Here is a 22,091-nt window from a genome sequence, read left to right on the forward strand (position 1 = left end):
ATTTTTTGTGAATAGAGACTTTGTATCGAGTATGGCATGAACCATATTGCTAAGCAAACACTCGTCTGAGAAGTTATAACTCGACCATATCTAAGTGATCGCCATCCTGTAACTATCATTAAATAGCAATGAAGGAGGGATATGCAATTGCTTGGAATATCGCCTCTTGGTAAATGTAACATGTAACTTCATAGGACCATGGTTAGAGATAACTGATCCCGGAATAATTCCTAGGAACCCACTCACCTCCCAAAAGACATTACTAGCATAAAATCTATCTAGTCGAGACAAATTTGTAACAACTACACTCCCATTTGATCGAGAGAACTAAAGGGATCATTGTATGCGTGAAAACGAGTGCACCTTCCATAAATCAAGTAAACCAAAAGCAAAACAAGAATAATCCCAACACTTACCCTCCCGTCTTGAAATAGTAGTACCTATACCTCCGAATCTATCAACAACATCCTCAATCATATTAAAGAGATAAATCCGCATAATCAGAAAGAGAAAACCATAAATCTGCCCTTTTTGAGGTAGAATTAGGGGCCAACCTTCTGAGATCCTCTTTTTAAAATAAGGAATTGTGCCCGTTTATTCATAGTAGTAGTTGCCGACACGATGTGAGACTGCAGTTGTTGTCTAATAGCAATGCATAATCTAGCCTAACGGCCATTAGGGCAAATGCAGGAACCCAGAAATGAGTCCACCATCCTGGTAAAATGGAACCATATTTCCGAATCCTATCCATGCATAGGTGATGCTCTTGTAGAAACAAAATATCAATAATACCAACAATAGAAGTACCTAAATTTGATCGTAGGAGTCCTTGAAATCTACGAAAGGCCTGTCCACCCAGGCCTTGTACATTCCAGGAAAGAAAATGTAAGGTGTCCATATTACATAGGTTTTAGTGGTGTCCTCTTCTCAAGAAGAGCCTCTTCACGGCCTTTCTGAGCACCTTCATGAGTTCTCGCTTGTCTTTTTAAAACCAAATAATTCCATGCATACTTATGCACCCTATGTTCCTTAACTTGCTTTTGAGTGGTTTGAATTGTCAAAGGATCTTGTGAAGCTGTAAATTGAAATCCAGCACAAGGGAGTTTATCTACACCCTTAGCCATTTCAAGAGCCAGCTCCATGTCGCTGGCAAACAATATAAGGATCACGCTAATCGTCATCTCTTGGCCGCGCCGACCTTTGCAGTCGGTGACATGGTTTGGTTGCTACGCTGTCACATCACCACCACTTGTCCTTGCGCGAAGCTAGACTACAAAACGCTAGGTCTTGTCCATATCATCGAGCAAGTCAACCCAGTCACATTCTGGTTAGAGCTTCCCCCAGCTTTTTGGATTCACAATGTTTTCCACGTCTCTCTCCTTGAAGTATACCATCCTTCTCGAATTCCAGGACAACAACCTCCTCCACCACCTATGGAATTATCGACAGGAGAGGAGTACGAGGTTGACCAGATCCTTGACTCCCGCTTGCGACGACGACGACTTCAATATTTGGTCTTATGGAAAGCTTATGCCATTTCAGATGCCACGTGGGAACCGGTTACACATTTACAAAATGCTCCTGAAGCCATTAACGATTTTCATCAACAGTACGCCGGCCTTAGGCCTAGGGAGAGAATAATGTCATAGACATATGCTACACCACGGTGGAAGGCAGGGATTGAACCCAAGCATTGGGCAACCCTACCAACTAAGCTACATCCATCTATGCATCCTTGTATAAAATCCAACTTTATGTATGGTAGATTGAACATTGGAAGTTCCTAGCTTGCATGCATCCTCATGCATCCTCTATTCCTAGCTTGCATACATGCATTCTCTATTCCTATCTTGCATGCATCTTCATGCATTCTCTATTCCTAGCTAGCATACATACCTCTACCTTCTTGTATAAATACTCAGGTGCACCTTGATTCTAAACAAGGTGAACAACACCAGTTACAGAATCATAAGTCAAGTTCTTGTTCTTTTTCTCTCTCCTAGTTCTTAGTCTCGTCTTGTTCCTACTCAATTTATACTCGTCCGTGACAGGTTGAGCTTTTGCCCAAACTAGCTCTAAAACCTTATTCCGGAGAGAAAGGAATTGACCCAGATGAAAACAACATAAGTATCGTTAATGGATCATTTCAAAGTAGCCAACTGCCTTCATCACTAGTTAACTAGTTGCTTTATCCCTCGTTAACTAGCTTCATCACTAGATCATTACTAAACAACAAGGTGTTGTCATTGTTCAAACACGACGCATATCGTGACATTATATTACTCGTCACTTCTATCTCTCGCTAAATGTCATGTTTAGCATCACGAAAACACATTGTTGAACACCACAACAACAACAACAAATTCATCGAACATCACAAAAATGGAAAGAAAAAGAGAGAAAAATGTCCCCTTGTGTCAGTAATTAGCTTGTTGGCTAGCTTCATCACAACTGCGTCGAAGTTACGAAGGGAGGCACTTGAGGGCAAGGGAGGGAGCTAGGTTTCCCACTCCCCTTGGTCTCCCTCTTTCCTAACCTCCAAAAGAATCTAAGAATTTTATTTTTTCAAGTCCCAAGACTAAAGTGCTCAAATCTTAAAGTTTCCCACCACAAGAATGTCAACAAACAATACACACACAATATGTTTGTTTTGTGTCAATGTGTGTGTGGTGTGTTCAAGGTCCCAATGCTCCCACGTCTTGCACGCATGTTTCGCACCATTCTCTCTGATTCTCGAGACACACACTCTGCATATTGACCACAGGAAGCCTAGTGGTCACGAATCACGACTAATTTAACACTCACTTTTTTCGGCCGGTTAAAAACAAGAATGGTTGGAGAGGGAACATCCATATTGATATTCCTATAGTCTGTCCTAGCTGGTGGTGCCAAAGCCAAAAAGGCTGTTGTCTTGGTGAGCCTTTTTGAGATTAGACTCGTGGGGTTCATTCTGAAAAGGAGGGAGAGAGGACCCCATGTCCCTCCATGCCCAAAATGCACACAAGTCAAGTCGCATGCAAAAAGACAATCCAGCTTTTAGAATAAAAAGCTGAGTGGTTTCTAGCTGTGTTGGTTCCCTAAAGAGAACATAAAAGCAAGCCTTTATCCATTCCTATCCATCGTATATGTATGTATTTTTTTTGTATATAATGTACATAATGTAATGTAATGTAATTCATGGGCAGATTCACATTCCCTGTGATTTATATAAAGTGACTGACTCACGTGGTCGATCCAATTCGTTTCCGAAAACCTACTAGTGTAGAAAGAAAGAAAGAAAAGCTGTCCAGACCAGACCGAAGACATGCTTCTTCTTCTTCTTCTTGTGTGAGTCTTTTCTGTGAATATATATATATATATATATATATTGTTTGGAACATCTGGGACATGAATCAATTCAAGATTGTTAATATAATTAGCCGATGAGAGATCGCTCAACTTAAACCATCTGTCAAATTTTGATGACACTCTCCTCTATCTACATATATTTATATATATATATATATATATATATATATATATATTTATATATATATATATTTATTTATATATATATATATATATAGTATGCACAATGCGTAGCTATTAAGAATTTTTAATCTCTCCTTCTCTACGTAAACATTAACAATGTTGATTTCATTCATGAATAATTCTAGGATGAGGTACCTACCACCAACCATTACTATGCGTCTTCCTAGTTTGATATCAAATTAAGTCATACCAGCTTTTATGTTCTGTTGAATAATGCTACTGCAATTCTCTTGTTAATACTGCTTTAAGAGTTCCCTGTAAAACCCATGAATTGTTGAAAGTACTGAGAGCTTATATATATATATATATACACACACACCATTGTCGAGTTTCCTGAGACTCAATAATTACTGAATCTTGGATTAATCTCAGTTAATTCTGCATATTGCACATATTGAATCCAGGAAAAATGATACGATATTGTAGTCAATCTGATCCTGGATCATTGTGTACAATATACTGAGACTTTCTTTATAGTCAATAATTAATGAGATCTGACCACTGCAGAGCACTTTTTAAAGGCATTTGAATTTTGGACGAAAGTAAAGTAAAGAGAAATCCCCAAATATAATTTCATCTATGTTGTACTCATCATGATAATATATGCAGTGTTCATTGATGAGTAATTAAATCAGCCTTAAGTTTGTACAATTCTCAGTAATTGCACCTAATATAATTTATTTGACATGATGATGAGCAGGCTCTCGATGAGGATAATGGATATGATGATCTGCAGGATTTATACTGGTCATGTTGTTCTTAATCTGCAGACTTGGGATCAAATAATTTACATCATGGTGATGGCTATGGTTTTGATAGGAATCGAAAACATCTGTAGAGTTGTATAAATCATTATGATATCTGCTTACAGTACTACTAACTTTAGAATTCTGCATATTGTACATATTGAATCCTGGATTATTGATCATATTATGATCAATCTGATCCTGATCGCCCAACAATTGCATGCTGTTGTTGTTGCTAGTATTCAATTGGAATAGATCATGATTGTGATTATGAATGTGAGCAGATTTACCATAGTCACCGTTCGGATGGATAGGCATGGGGTTGATGATATTCGTTGAGCCCATGGCCTGATCAACGTGACGACCATCGGCGATTAAACCATTCATACAATTATATCCATTACCGCCGTTCATCATCATCATCGGCTGTGCCATCAATGGATTATTGACGTTAACACGAGGATCAGAAGATAATGCAGTACTCATACCTTGGACATCACAGTGGCGGCTGTGTTCCGGCAGTGAAGGAATGTAAGGCGGTGAATCCATGACAGATTTGAAATTATTATCGCACACAAGCTCGATGGGGGGATCCTGATGATCATCCAATAATATTGAATCATCCTGATGAGGTGGATCCTGTGCCTGATCATCATCATTAGCATGGTCAATGAGCCTGCCGCTGCCTGAAGACGATGGGGGCGCATCCCTGGTGGCGAGTGCCGTGTTCATCATGTCAATTAATATGTCCGATTCGTTACCATAAGGGCATCTGTTACCATTATGGTATGGCCTGGTCTGATCCACAACTGCCACTGCATCATCTGCTTGATGAGGAGGAGGGATAAGAGTAGACTTAGGGTAATTAGGCTCACTATTGGATCTACTGTGATGGATGGGATTTCGATCGTGCTGGTGATGATGCATATGGTCATAATTCATATGTAAAGTTTCTGGGGGAGGATGGTGATGAATGGGGTTGTCCTGCATCGTGCCCAGACTATCGTAATTATAGTTACTACTAGTATTAGCAGGGGCACTACCAATATACAAATTATAGTTACTACTAGTAGCAGGTTGATCCGATAGTAGCTGTGCAGGATTGGGATTGGGATTGGGATTGGGATTGGATTGATGATGATGATGATGATGCAGGAAGGGGAACTTCTGATGATGATGAGGATGATCATTCTGGATTGAACCCTGCATAATCGATGATGATATTGACGACGATGATGATCCCATATTGTATATCTCATGATCAACATTAACATGGCTTAGATGACTATGATGATATGGATGGCTCGCCACAGCCAAATCCTTCATTGAATCTACCTGCTGCCTAATGAGGTTACCAAATGTATAATTAGAGTGATTGTCCTTATGATGATGATGATGATGATGATGATCGTTGGCATCATTAATTGTGCTGGATGGAGACCCTGTCGCTGCAGCTAGCTTCTTCAGTTTCTTCTTGATGCAAGAATTCCAGTAGTTCTTAATCTCATTGTCGGTTCTGCCAGGCAACCGCAATGCGATCTGAGACCACCTATAAACAGAATAACACAATCATGTCATCAAATCGTTACATCACAGGGGCATTAATAGATTCTTGGGTGATTAATTATAAATTATAATGCCTTTAAGATGAATTCATGGAATTGCATGTCCACTCTACCAATAACTATCGAAATAATTATCAATCATTCATTCTGTGCAGGAGGAGGATCAGGTAATGGCTCATCCAAGTGATTAAACTAAAGTGAATTATGTGCATATATATATATAATTATGTATGTAAACAGGCATATCTTCTATCCATGATAGATAGATAGATAGATAGATAGATAGATAACCAATCAATAAAAAGATTGGACTCCACAGTCAGTCTGGACAAACCGGTTGCCCAGGCGAGCTTGGAGGTCAATGATGGTCTTCTCTTCGTGGGTAGAGAGGCTGCCCCGCTTCAGATCCGGCCGCAAATAATTCATCCATCGCAGCCGGCAGCTCTTCCCACACCGCTGCAGGCCTGGTCAAAAAGAAAGACCAAAAAAACAACATTTGGACAGTCAGTAGTAGAATTACTCGATGTGTCCTAAATGGTTTGAACCATATCAATGATTAAACTTGAAGAATTTAAGGGCAATTAGGGGGACTAATTATTCAGAAGTAGATGATGATGGTACATTAGACAGGGGCATCCATGGAAAACATATATAATTGACGGACTAATCTAAAGAATGTGGCCTCTGATCAGGCCATAGCTTTTTTTTCCAACTCGCCCCTTTCCACAAATGAGAAAAGAGCGAAAGCCTAATTAAAACAGATCCAGATTCATGGCGCAGGAGGAGCTCTTGACTTCTTCTTCTTCACACACAAGATCCATGATTTTATTTTATTTTTTGGTTGTGGCTGGCTAATTTGGGCGAATGTGGATCTGATGAATTGGAAGGAATGTATAAATAAATAGTAAATACCTGCTAGTTTGGGGATGCTGCTCCAGCAAGCAGAGTGGCCGTGGGTTGTAATGAAGAGCCGCAGCTTCTCGTCCTCGTCAGGTGACCATAACCCTTTCTTCACTTTATGTGCACTGGACATCCTATTATGATTACTGTTATTATTATCCTTATTATGAGGAGGATGATTATAGTCGCCCTGCTGTTGTGCATGCTCACTGTTGCTATTGCTGTTGCTGTTGCTGCTGCTGCTGCTACTGCTGCTGCTGTCACATGAAGGTCGTGATCGCATATGAGGAGGGGGTGGAGCTATGGTATGATGATGGCCTTCATCCTTCTTGGCTTCATCAGCTATGGATAATGGATGATGATTGCCGGGATTGATCGCAGCAGCAGCGGTGGCAGAAGGATCGCTTGTTGACATTATTGCAGCCGATTGAGGCTGAGGCGAGGAGGAACCCATGGATAATACAAATTGTAGTACATCTAGCAATCAAATCAATATGCATATGATGAATTTATCATCGACAGATTCGGCTGCATACATATATATATATATATGGTAATGCCAATGTGTGTTTTCTCTCAGATTTTAACTTATATCGTGACGCCAGAGCACGTCCACTGATGAAAGAAACATTGGTGTACATATATATATTGGAGGAGGAAGTGAATTGAGTATTACATAGGTGAAGAATTGATTAAGCTGAGGAGGGGAAGAATGGATCCGCATTACGATAATGATGATGATTGTGTGTACTGTTAGAGGAGGAAAGGAGGGAGGAGGGGATTGAGATATTAAAGAATAAAGGCTCTACTCTTCTTAATCGTACGACGACCACACAGCTATCAGGCTGCTACTAACTATGTACATACTACTACAACAACAACAACAACTACTACTACTACTACTAATTAAATTTGAGTTTAATAATGAAAAGAAAGAGAGAGAGAGAGAGAAGAAAAACAGATGGGCTGAAGAGAATTAATTTTAATTTAATGAAAAGAGAGAGAGAGAGAGAGAGGAAAACGGAGGGGGCTGGTGGTGCTGGTGCCAACCCGATTTTCGCAGATAACTAACTGATGATGGCTATTTTTATAAATATATATATATAATTTGTATGTAATTTGTAAATTGTAATTGGGAATGAGTCAGTCATTCAATCATGGATGGATGGATGGATGTGGATTTGTGTTTGTGTTTGGGTTTGGCAAGGAAAAAAGGCAAAAGGAAAAAGGAAAAAAGGAAAGGGGGGAAAGAAGAGGTGTGTTTTTTGTTTCTTTGTTTTGGGTTGGAGGAGGAAGAGCTCTTTTATTTTTGACGTATGTACATATACTTCTAAAATACTCGGTAGTCTTATTAAATTTTCGACGTCCTTTTCTTTCACTTATATATATAAATATATATAAAAGAAGCAGCAGCAGCAGCAGCTTTATATATGTACATACATATTACATACTTACGATCTATCTATCTATCTATTTTATCCATGTATCTCTATACAGGGGCGGTGCTATATATGCATATGCATACATATCTGCAGAGTGTGAGAATGGGGGAGATGATTCTGTGGCGTGTGTCTCAAGGCTTATCAAATAATTACGTACATATATTACTACATGTGCATGTGCATGTGCATGTGCAGCAACACTATAATATATATACATGTAATATATCAATCAAAATCTTAGCTCCATTGTCCCCACCCTCTCTCTTTCAGACACACACACAATTATATATGGATTTAAACGATATATGTTCTCTTATTTATATACGTGTGTGTAGGTGTGGGTGTGGATGTGTGTACTTTGAGAACCAATTATAATAAAAATTGTCCTCTCTCTCTCTCTCTCTCTCTCTACTAATCCATGAGCTGGCGGATGCATTGGAGGTGACCCCGCAACGATAGCCCAATCGGTCCTTCGAATACTCCTAGTTGTATTAATTTTTAACGTGCCACTTGTCGGTGTGAATCAATTCAATCAAATATTAAGATGGACGCAGAAATATAACTAGTACTACAATGTTATTGTAGTAGTAGCCTTTCACAAAAGATGGTAGGCCTCCAAGACAATAATATTATTGTCCCATGACACATAACAAAGGGATTGTTTTACTTGGTACTCCACTTTTGACGTTTTTCTTTTGCAACATAAGGTAGGGGAATTTAGGCCCACGTCATCGTTCTTTAGGAACCTTCTCGACCTACAATGATGTCGGACCCCCAATGTCTCCGTCTACTCGAATATCGTAAGCCTATTAGAAATGAATGCATATAATTTCTCTTGGACAACCATATCAATGGCTCCTATTGATTGACACGGAACTATATATATATATATATATATATAACATCACCCATGATCGTACAAATGAAAATAAAGAGAATAGCTTTTACAAAAGTTGGATATTTAGTTATCATTATTGAAGGCTATTAGCCATTTCCCGATTTATCATTGTTTTGTCAAACAATGCTTTAGTACTATGGCAATGGTTAATTTTTGCCATACATCTAAAAAAGAATGATAAAAGGAGGGATGCTTCCCATATTGTGAGTTTTACAAATCATAAAAGGAAAGGCATTAATAAAAGACTTCTGATATTATAGACTTTGGCTAACTCTTATCCACACATGTAGAACTATGTTGGTGCTGGTCAACATATTTACATTTTATGAAGTGATAACTCAAAAAAGAGTTTGGTCAACATCACTCCTCGTATTTAGGGATGGAGTAAATAAAAGAGTAATTTTATGGTGGTTTAATGCTAGAAAGGACTTGGTTTCTACAAGCGTGCCACGTTATGCTAGTCCCAACACTTGTAGTTTTGATGATGCTAGTCCCAACACTTGTAGTTTTGATGTTTCATCAGACATCAAATTGACATCCAATGATTAGATCATGACTAAGAAATTTCACAGGTATAAGAGAACACTTACATAGTTCAAAAAGTTCATATACAATCATATTTTCATTTGTACAACTACCATCTACCGCATTTCGTGTTGATGGCTTTAATGTTTTTTTGGACATAAGCATAAGACTTCATCATAATCATGATAATTAGATCGACGCCCCATTGCGAGCAAAGTATTGCATATCAACATAAAATTTATTTTTTATGGTGTTTGAATTTTTGCATATTCTGTATTGGCGAGCATTGTTTCACTTGCTTTTCACATGGTCAAATGTTCACTTGATAGAACCAATACACCTTGACAATTGTCTAGTTTTTTGTGAAGCTTGCACAAAACGAACATTTATTGGACAACACAAATTTTTATCTTGGTTTCTAGTTTTTTTATGATATAATGTGTGTGTGGATAAAAACTAATATCAAGATATTCTAGAAGCACATCATTACATTCCTAATCTTTCCATAATAGCTTTGAAACCATAGATACAATTGCATTAGGAAGATGTAATGTTACGAAATTCTACATATAGATTCCTAAGAAATCTATCTTCTTTCCTAAAAATTCATGCTTTTAGCACTTCCCATCTCTAGTACACTAAGAAAAAACCAAGAATTTTTATAGTATCCAATGAATCTAACAAGCTTCTCCTCATATTGTTTGATAATCTTTAGAAAATTACCATAAGTCAATAATCCTCATCTTCACGAAGGTTTCTTGCACATCATCCTTCTCCACAAGAATGCAATGTTTGGACTTGGTTAGAGTGCAAATAGTCATAAATCTTGAAGAAAAGCATGAAGTTAGATGAATATTCATGTTATACAACATCTATCAATTATCAAGTGTTAAGTATTAGATAGATAGCCAACAAGTTGGAATCAATCATCGAGCATTAAGCATCAAACATGTCACTTGATGTTAACCAACCCAACTCCATCAACTCTATTGTTGATCAATTGAAAACAAATTGGATCCCATGATCAAGTGTTAAGTATCGAACGGTTAGGCATCAAATCAACAATTGAAAGGTATACCTAAGACGTGTTCCATTTAATCAAAGTCTATGCTTCATACTTTAAAATTTCCATTGCAAACAAATTCCAAAACTCTCTTCATGTTCAAGTAGATTGAACCACATTAGAACACATGTTCAAACCACAAAAAAATCCTAATATCCTACGATGACTAGTTTTATATAAGCATAATGAAATATCAATACATTGAAAGACATCATTTGGTGCATAAAATATTCATGACCCATACGTTCTCAACCATTATGACTTGTCCATGAACATCACTTTGAATCACCCAAAGATGTAGCCCATCCCTCATAATAAGGAGTATACTAGAATAATGTCCACCATTAATTTCCGCATAACAAACATAATATCCTTTATGCTGAAAAAAAGACCCCGACTTAACATGATCCATATTCTCCATTGCACAAATACATGCCATCAGCTACTGAAAATATTTCCGCTTCACATATCATAGATAGATAGATATTTTTTAGCATCCATAGATTCCCTTGTAACTCATCCATGGTTTAGATTCCAATGTTGCTTATCCGATGCCGTGGGGACTGCACCATTCTTACCAAAATTTAGTTATTAACTATTTGGTTAGAGTGAACATTTGATCCTTGCCACAATATTGATTTTCCTTGAAATTGACATTTAGAAGACACATTTGGTAACCGAATAGGATATCTAGAAGAACTCGCCCCCTCATCGTCCTTGTCATTATTCACATTTCTCTTTTCTCCAACTTGGTTGTTGCCATTGGCACACGTTTCAACCTCAACATTAATCTTTATTCCATATATATTTACTATTTTCTTCAACACATGTTTGTTTTTTTCCAATAGTAGTACACCATCATTTTCTGTTATATCCTTATTATTTACTAAATGCTTTGGCACGACCACATCATTTGGAGAAATGAATACCTCTACCATTGGTGTTTTCTGACATTCAATTGTGAAATGGCACAACCCATTACAATTGAAGCAATGTACTACAAATGACCCCCAATGCAATCAACATGAAAAAGTACTCACCTCTTCCATTTTTATTTAACTATGTAGGTCTATTATAACTATTATCCGACAACATACATACTCATACCCTAAATAGATTGTATGCCTTGGGATTTGGGTTAACTTTCACTTTTCATAATCACTATTGCATTTTGAAGAAGAATCCAGTCCACCTTCACCCAAAGTGGGGCATTCTTGCTTCAAAATTTCTTGGAACTCGGCTAAACTAAAATCATATTGAAATAGACTAGAATGCAAGACAAAACTTTGTCTATTGTTCTTTTGTTCGAAAATTGACCTCAAAAAAAGTCTTTGGGCCTTTATATACATTCTTGACGCTATTTCCACCCACCATAGTAGTAGTCCATTGTTGGAACCAATCTATGATTGGTGTTTTTCCTATAAAAAACAAAGAACCATAAAACATGGAGAAAGCTTTGAGGAAATGTATCTTTGCACCGTCTCCACCTCCACAATGTTGTTGAACTCCACGTCCAACATAACATCACATTTATGGGGAGAACATCATTTAGTGCCTTACTAGCAACTACGTGTCACTCTCTTTCTCTTTCTCGACTAATTTGCGAACTTTTCGTTCTTGTTACATTATTGTCCATGACAGGTAATTGTCAACCCTTTTTTGTTAGCGAAACGAGAGGAGAATGGGTGTTAATCTAACCCCAAGTGTATTTAAAAAACTACTTAATTCTTATTAGCAAACTCCACTAATCACTCATTATGCATAGCTTGAATAAACTTTAACACTTTATCTTTGTAACAAACTTAGGAAACATTTAGAAATAGTAGTAGAAATGTTAGCAACCAAATCTTGTATTCCTTGATTGTTCATATAGGTAGCTTGAATATATACACATGTAGTTAGCTTGAATTTAATAGGCTCAACTCCAATGAAGATCAAATTATGATACAAAAAACTAAAAGTCAGAGATAAGATATTAGGAAACTCTACTTGAAAAAGGAGGATAACTACTTTCTCTAAACTTTAGAGACTTAGATCTAGCCTAAACAAGAAGAAGTATAATCTTTCTTGAGTTGCTTTTATACTTCTTCTTTTGCATATATGGGTTATTACATTTCTATTCCTCATGAGGCTATGCTTTTAAATTCCATGCATAGTGTTTGTTCCCTTGATCTTGTGATACCGTTTTGTAACATCCCCTCATCCAACCTAATAAGTGCACATTCTTGGGTGCACCTAGCAATGGGCATGGTTCGGTTTGGTTTCAAGGCAACGACCAAAAACAAAAACCAAACCAAACCGTTTATGAACTCTTAAGTATTTAAACCAAACCATTTAAGAAAAAGTAAACCAAACCATTTAAACCCAAACTGTTGAGGGAAAAGTTGAAACCAAATCGAACCATTTAATAAAAAATTAAACCTAACCATTTAAGTCAAACTAATTAAACATTTAAATAAACAAAAATACATTAAATTAAATAAGCATTTAAGTTAAATTTATTAAATCAATAAAAGAAACTTTAATCGAACCATTAAATTAAATAAAAATTTAAGTTAAATTAATTAAATCAATAAAAAACCATTAAATTAATAAACTATTAAGGTAAAAAAAAAGTTAACCAAAAGCTTATAAACCTTTAAACCAAACCTATAAACCTATAAACCCAAGTTTTGGAACCGAAATCGAACCGTTTATCGAAAATACAAACCGAGGCAAACCATTAATTTTCTTTAGGACTAATAAATTGTTAAACCATGGCTTAATGGTTCGATTCGGTTTGAGCTGAAACCGTGCCCATTGTTAAGTGCACTCACAAAGGTGGTGAGTTTTTTATCGACATTCTAGTGATGTACTTAATGAGCAAAATGTGAGTGTGGGAATGGTACCAGGGTATCACCAATGCACTTAGTTGTTAAAGGACATATGCATACTCGTTTTGTTGATCAAGATGAATAAAAGAAGTTTGAAGTTTTGATTTGTGTAGAGCTAGAAGAAGGGTATCTATTGAATGAATTATGAGAAGGGTTGGATAAATAATGTGTCTACCATCGTTTCAAAATCACAGAGGTAGGAAGATTGGGGAATTCGGGCTCAACTCCATATATTAGTCAATTTGGTACCGACCAATGTAATCGAAAGCAGAACAAAATTATTCAACAACGGAAAGGGAGGCCTTGGGGATGGTGTACATTGTGAATAAGTACCGATATTACTTGGTGGGCTGGAAATTCTTGTTTCAAGTGGATCATTCGGCATTAATATACTTGTTGTCAAAGGCCACGTTAACAGGCAAGTTGGCCAGGTGGACTCTCTTGTTACAGGACTTTGAATTCGATATCTACCATCGGCCGGGTGTGCAGCATGCCGTCGTAGATTATTTAAGCCGACTCGAATCCGACGAAGAAGGTGATGGTGTATGGGATGATTTTCCGGACGGACAGTTGTTTACCGTTGAGGAAGTAGATCCGGCCGATCCAACGGAATCATCGGAGGACCAGTGGATACTTGAGATGGCCCATTTTCAGAGTACTGAGCTGCCATCAGAATGCATGGATCACGATGAACGGAAATGGTTGGCAGTCTGAAGCCGACATTTCAACACCTTATACCACAAAGGAGCCGATGGAATTTTGTGAAGGGCAGTTCGAAATGACGAAAATGTTGTGGTGTTACGAGAGGTTCATTGTGAAGTACCCAATGACCACTATGCAGGAGAGGAGAGGAAACAGAAAATTTGGCGTAATGGACTATGGTGGCCCACCACTCTTATAGACTCGATTAAATATTGTAAGGAATGCGACTTGTACCAGTAGATGGATCAACCGACGGAGAAGGCCAAGATGCCACATCAACCAATACTACTATTGGAGCCATTCCAGAAGTGGGGCATCGAATTTCTTGGGCTGTTCAAGCCAGCAACGACATGAACCAGGAATCGCTATATCATAGTGTTTATAGACAATTGCACCAAATGGGTCGAGGCAAAGACACTATGGGATAATACGGCAGAATCCATAGCAAAAGTTTTATACGAAAATATTTGGTGCTAGTTCGAATACCTGATCGAGCTAGTCAATGGTCAAGGCACGCACTTCATCAATCATGTGGTGGAAAGCTTGATGCGATATTATGCCTTAGTACATAAAAAGAGTACTCCATACTACCCCCAAGCCAACGGGCTGACGGAATCCACGAACAAAACATTGGAGAATATTTTAAAGAAAAATGTGAATGAAAACTAGACCAACTAGAACACCAACCTACAAAGCGCGTTGTGGGCATATAGGACCAGCTATAAGATGAGTATCCAGTCAACCCCATTCTAAATGGCGTTCGGACACGAGGTAGTGATATCAATCAAAGTTTAGGTTCCAAGCCTCTGAGTATAGGTACACAAGCGACTGAGCGAACTCGAGTCGGAACATATCCGGCTAGAGAAATTGTTGGTGCTAGAAGAGGAGTGACTGTAGAGCATGTTGCAGCTTGAAATGGATCAGCGCCATAGGAAAGCATTCGTATACATGCATTGGAAAGGAAATGAGCAATTGTTCGAAGTCGGGAAGCTGGTATTGGTATTCCAAACCTGGTTGGGGCTGATGCTGACAAATTAAGGTTTCAATGGACGGTCAATCCATTTAAATATCGTGAGAAAGACAATTGGAAAGAAGAGGCGACTAGTATGGAGACGAACCAGAATTTGGCAGGTATTGGAGAACATACCGGACCGGGAAGTGACCGAAGTTTGACGCAAGTACAATGGTGAAGTTCGTGACGGGAACTCAACGCTCCTTATTCGCAACGCTCGGCCACAACCGAGCTTAGAATGATACACAAAAAAACGGGAAATAAAACACGCGACACAAAGGAGAGAAAAGGTACACTGAATGTTTACGTGGAAAAACCCAAAGAGGGAAAAAACCACGGCAGCCCACAGGCTGCAAACTATCACTATGTTGGAATGTACAAAACAGTGAGTTCACGGAGGCAACGACCTCGTACTCACGATCTTCACCACAGGCGGCGGTTACAACAGAGGCAATGACCTCTTTCTCTCTCTCTCTCTCTCTCTCTGTACACTATTACGTGTTCTCTCTTCTTCTTGCACCAACAAGAAAAAATGACAACAACCACACAAAAGTTTGCCCTAAGTCATATTTATACTAATATGAATTTTAGGCTATTTACAAATATAGCCTCTATGGGCTCTCAAAAACATATTTACGAATATGTCTCTTCGTCCGGTTCTCACCGGGTCTGTACCATCCGGTTCTCCGTAACCAAGTACTCCTCATCCGGTCTTCACCGGGTCTGTATCATCCGGCTCTCCGTAGCCGGGTACTCCTCATCCGGTCTTTACCGGGTCTGTATCATCCGGCTCTCCGTAGCCGGGTCCACCTCATACGGTTTGTTCCTCGGCATTGTTCTTCCCCTTCCCATCCGGAGGAACCTGTCTCCCAACAGTTCGGTGCAAGGACACAAATGTAAATATGTAGATTGTCACGGACAAGCATAATAGAGCAGAACGAAGACAAGACTAGAAAACAAGATAGAGGAAAAGAACACAAACTCAATTGATAGAATCTATAACTAGTGTTGTTCACCTTGATTAGAATCAAGGTGCACTTGAGTATTTATACAAGAAGGTAGGGCTATGTAAGCCAACTAGAAATAGAGTATGCATGAGAATGCATGAGAATGTGTGCAAGCTAGAAATGAGGATGCATGCAAGCTGGGAACTTCCAATGTTCAATCTACACTACATGAAGTTCGATTGGTATAAGGATTCATATGTAGCTCAATTGGTAGGGTTGCCCAATAGAGACCATGAGGTCTTGGGTCCAATCCCTACCTTCCTCCGTGGAAAACGACCAAGTTTGGCTACAGTAGGAGCCATGCCGCTGGACGTTTCCCATTACTCACCTTCTTCATGCTCCTACAAGTCCGTTCCGCTATTAGGAGGGTTTTCTTTGCAAGTTAGTCTTTGTTTTGGTTCGACTTCAATACATTCTCATGCCTTGCTCGACTCCGGAGCATCTACTTGCTTTATCGATAAATCGTTTGTCCACGCACATAATATCCTCACCGTCCGCACATCACAACCCATATTCGTTGAAGCGATCGACGGTCGGGTTCTTTCTTCGGGGGCGGTTACCGAAGCCACTATCCCATTGGTACCTCAAGTCGGGGTGCACTAGGAGGAACTCACGTTCTACCTCATCGCAACCCCCCAACATCCGATTGTGTTGGTTGGAGACACACAATCCGACGGTGGATTGGTGTTACCGCTCCATGACTTTTCCAGTAAGGCCAATTCCTGCTAGGTCACAACACTCTCTTGATTCCATTGCGGTTGAGTCTGGTTTGGTCACTACACTGGCCGTTGTGTCGGGGGATGTCACCATTCCTGTCAACAATTTACCCGTCCGGTATAGCGACTTTTTCGACATCTTCGAAAAGCGGAATGCTGATCTCTTACCGGCTCATCGCCCCTACGATTGCACAATCGAACTCCAAGCTAGTGAGCATCCCCCATTTGGTCCTACCTATGAGTTATTTGAACCCGAACTTGAGGCTCTCCGCACATATCTGGTTGAGAATCTCGTGAAGGGCTTCATTCAACCGACTGGGGCACCAATATTTGGTTGAGAATCACCGACTGGGGCACCAATATTTTTGTCAAAAAGAAGGATGACTCCTTACGCTTATGTGTGGATTATCGGGGTCTCATCAAAGGTACGATGTGTAATCATTACACCTTGCCCTTAATTCCAGTGCTCCTTGATCGACTCCTAACTGGGCATATCTTCTCCAAAATCGACCTTCGGGGCGCCTAGAATTTGGTGCGCATCAAGCCCGGGGATGAGTGGAAAATGGCTTTTCGAACGCGCTATGGACATTTTGAGTACAAAGTGATGCCATTCGGCCTTACCAATGCTCCTGCCGTCTTCTAGCACATGATGAACGATATTTTTCGAGAGTATCTTGATCATTTCTTGGTCTCTACCTTGACGACATCCTAGATTTTTCTTCCAACTGGGAGGAGCACACACACCATGTCCAACTGGTTCTCACCAAACTCTGGGAAAAATGGCTCTTCGCCAAAAGTGAGAAATGCGAATTTGATCAGGCCTCTGTTGAATTCTTTGGTTACATGATCTCACCTATCAGGATCACAATGGATGAACGCAAGGTAGCGGCAATCACTGTTTGGCCTCTCTCACCTCGGCTGAAAGAAGTACAATCGTTTCTTGGTTTTGAATATGGACATTTCGAGTACAAAGTGATGCCATTCGGCCTTACCTACGCTCTTGCCATCTTCCAACACATGATGAACGATATTTTCAAGAGTATCTCGATCATTTATTGGTCATCTACCTTGACGACATCCTAGTTTTTTCTTCCAACTGGGAGGAGCACACACACCATGTCCAGTTGGTTTTCGCAAAACTCCGGGAAAAATGGCTCTTCGCCAAAAGTGAGAAATGCAAATTTGATCAGGCCTCTGTTGAATTCTTGGGTTACATTATCTCACCTATCGGGATCACAATGGATGAATGCAAGGTAGTGGCAATCACTGATTGGCCTCTCTCACCTCGATTGAAAGAGGTACAATTGTTTCTTGGTTTTGAAATTTTTTATAGACAATTTATAGAGGGGTTGTCTTCCCTAGTCCAACCTCTTATCCAGCTTACCCAAAAAGATATTGTATTTCTTTGGACCCTTGTGGCACACAATGCTTTTAATGCCCTCAAAGCAGCTTTTCTCTCCGCCCCCGTGTTAGTCCACCCCGACCCCACCCGCCCTTTCCAGGTAGAAACCAACGCCTCCGACTTTGCCATAGGCGTGGTCTTGTCTCAGCCCAATGATGATGGCACCCTACATCCGGTTGTCTTCTACTCTCAAAAGTTTACAACCCTGGAAATCAATTATCCGGGCTACGCCAAGGAGCTTGCCGCTATCATCTCGGCCTTCGCCGAATGGAGACCCTATCTAGTTAGGGCCCAACATCGTATTCAGGTGCTGACCAACCACAAGAATCTCATCTACTTCACCACCACTTGTACGTTGAATCAGAGGTAGGCTCGCTCGTCATCTTTTCTCATCGACTACGTTCAATATGGGAAAGCAGATGCTCTCTCTCGGCGACTCGACTTTGCACTACGCCCAGGTGAACAAACTATCATGGATAGGTATATAATAGAGCAACACGAAGACAAGTCTAGAAAACAAGAGAGAGAAAAAGAACAAGAACTCAACTGATAGAATCCGTAACTAGTGTTGTTCACCTTGATTAGAATCAAGGTGCGCCTGAGTATTTATACAAGAAGGTAGGGCTATGTAAGCCAACTAGAAATAGAGTATGCATGAGGATGCATGCAATAGAGAATGCATGAGGATGCATGGAATAGAGAATGCATGAGAATGTGTGCAAGCTAGAAATGAGGATGCATGCAAGCTAGGAACTTCCAATGTTCAATCTACACTACATGAAGTTGGATTTGGTACAAGGATTCATATGTAGCTCAATTGGTAGGGTTGCCCAATAGAGACCATGAGGTCTTGGGTTCAATCCCTACCTTCTTTCGTGGCATATGTATATGATATAAATAATAACTAGAAGAAGAAGAAGAGAGAAGTTACCCACGTAACGTCATCATGATGGTCCCATAATTAGTCACAAAACGACATAATAACTTCATAAATAGCCATGAGTCACAAAACGACATAATAACTTCATAAATAGCCATGATGTACAAGGACGACGGGGTGCACGCCAATCGATATCCGCGTGGATGTGTCGGAACGAGGCGGGTCCGCTGGTTTCTCGGACCAAGGAGTAAATAAGGGAAGAGAGGTTGTCCGGATCTTCTCCGGATCTCAGTCTGGACACGTATCTAATCCAAACTAATTTCCGGATGTCGGAGGGTGAGTGCACGGGCTCAAGGATGTGTATTGTTCCGTACTTGTTGCTGGGTAGCAAGCGCTCATTGGGTATGGACAACAAACAAGAAGGAACAGAGATAGGAGCATGGGAAGAGATAGAAATCGGAAAAACAATGAGGTAGTCTATTAATCTAAAATAAGAGGATTCCAACCGGACTCGTTCAACAACAGCATGGGAAGAGATAGAAATCGGAAAAACAATGAGGTAGTCTATTAATCTAAAATAAGAGGATTCCAACCGGACTCGTTCAACAACATAGCTTCGAGCTCCCTCCACTCACACATAGAACACATAGACGCTAGTGAGCTTCCAATTGGGAGCACACGGGCTACAAACGCGAAACGGAGGCCTCATAGCAAAATGACAAAAAACAGAGAATAGGAAAACAGGAATCAGTAGAGCTCAGTTCGGTAGCACTTTGTTCTCCAAAATCGTGGATACCTTCAACAGCTCAAAGCTTCTCCTTTTATAGCACAAAAGGAGGCCGTTACATCATGCTTAATGATAGTCGTTGCTGTCAGCGATTCTTCCTCGATTCTCTCTCTCATCATATCCTTTTTATTCCTCACTTCTATGAGACATTAAAGTAGCCATTAACTGCCCTACCTAGTACTTATAAACCCCATGTTATGTACAATGTTTTATGTACATCTAAGGCCTAGTTCATGTGCATCCTTGCACTCCCACGTTTGGGACGCTTCCGGCTCCCTTTTCTTCTATGGCCGATATCCTTCACGACATCCAGCCCCACCAAACAACACATCCTCCGGCATGTGCCAAGTAGTGAAGCGGTGGGGATTCTAGCTCAGTCTTCACTCGTCCTCTCCCGAACCATCGCCGATTCGGTCCTCATCCGACTCCTCGTCCTCATCGACACTTCCAACCCCTACCTTTGGATTTGGTTCCACTTCGTGTCGCATCTTGGAGGCCTTTATCCACTTTCCCGTAACCGGTATCGCTATCCTCGTCCCGTTGAGCCCCACGAGGTGATAGGTTGCATTGTCGTTGGCACTCATCACCACATACGGCTCGAACCACTACCTCACAAATTTTCGGGTTGACCTGTGCTTGTTGTCAAGGCTATTGTCATAGACGAGCACCCGGTCACCTTCATAGATCTTCTTTGGCCGGAGTCGGTGTGTCAGTCGCATCGTCCTTTCTTCTTCTTCCTCACCTCTTCCACCCTCGTTGTCGTTCGTTCCATGTCCTCCGGCCTCCGCTTGAGCTCTCAGATCTGTGCCGTCAGCAGCTCCTCCCGGCTCATCTCGTCTGACCACTCGACCAACATCCATGATGCTATCATTGTTTCCATCGGCATAATCGGCTTTTGTCCGAACATTAATTTGGCAGGCATGTATCCAGTCACCGAACTGTGCGTGGTCCGGTTGGCCCACAACGCATATGGGAGCCTTGGCCAATTTTTGACTCGTCCGTTGCATGCTCACACTATCGCCTTGATGATTGGTCCATGCCCTCTTTCTACCTTTCCGTTGGCCTCCGGATCGTATGTTGTCGTGAGGGAAAGCTTGACCCCTAGTCGGTCGAACAACTCCTCCATTTCCTGCTCGTCCAACTCTCCTTGGTCAGCCACTATCTTCCTGATGCATCCATACCGGCAGATCACACCTTCGATTAGGAACTGTCATAGTGCTGCAGTTGCCCTGTTCGTTAAGGCCCGTCCCTGCACCTGGTTCGTCAGGTCTTCTCTTGCAAGCACCAGGTACCACATCTGCCCCAACCCCATCGGCATTGTGACTAAATCGACAATCCACTTGAAGTGAATGGTGTTGGCATAAAAGGCCGACTCCTTCCAAGTTGTATCCGTCCGAGTGTGAACACGTTAATAAGTTAGGGGTTAGTATATATGCCAATACCTAACATTGTAATGTGAGACGATGACGAGTAGACGATTGTAATCTCTGAGAGAGAGAAATGCGTTGTGCAGAAATAAGAAGCTTTCCATTGAAGCTCGTAACTGTGTAAGTCTATATCTGCCTTCTCTATTTTCTGTGTGCATGTTGTTTGCTGTTCACAACCATAAGATCTGAACACACAAATCCGCATAACTGTCAATATTCAACCACAACTTGTATCAGAGTAGTGTTTTGCTGTGCGGCGGCAATAGATAACAGAAGAAGAAGCTGAAAGAAAAGACCAAGTCAGAAACATCAAATCCACAGAAAAAAAATATGGCTTCAACATCCGGAACAAGAGTTGAAATTAGAAAGTTCGACGGCAAAAACTTAGCCCTATGGAAAGAGATGATGCAGAATGTGCTGATCATCCGAAGACAAGTTGAAGCCATTCGGCATAACGAAGAGCCTACTTCGATGACAACAGAAGAGTGGAGATCAATGGACGAAATAACACACTCCACCATCCAAATGCATTTGGCTGAAAACGTCTATTTCAGCAAGGCAAGAGAGACGACAACGTTCTCATTGTGGGAGAAATTAGAAGCCGTAAATGAGAAG

At 40.3% G+C, this 22,091-nt stretch overlaps 1 protein-coding gene across 1 annotated transcript; it reads right to left on the bottom strand.

Annotated features, from left to right (window-relative positions):
- Positions 1–4,122: 4,122 nt before the first annotated feature.
- Positions 4,123–7,358, bottom strand: LOC147867469 (uncharacterized). Its single transcript, XM_087315258.1, has 3 exons — positions 6,755–7,358; positions 6,177–6,306; positions 4,123–5,826 (listed from the first exon to the last, which is right to left on the bottom strand). The coding sequence occupies exons 1-3, from the start codon at positions 7,194–7,196 to the stop codon at positions 4,209–4,211; spliced, it is 2,190 nt and encodes a 729-aa protein (XP_087171384.1). The 5' UTR covers positions 7,197–7,358; the 3' UTR covers positions 4,123–4,208.
- Positions 7,359–22,091: the final 14,733 nt, after the last annotated feature.

This window comes from Azolla caroliniana, unplaced genomic scaffold (assembly GCF_043228905.1).
Source record: "Azolla caroliniana isolate FFs.n. ecotype wild unplaced genomic scaffold, voAzoCaro1.0.p SCAF_2, whole genome shotgun sequence".
Taxonomy (NCBI): Eukaryota; Viridiplantae; Streptophyta; class Polypodiopsida; order Salviniales; family Salviniaceae; genus Azolla; species Azolla caroliniana.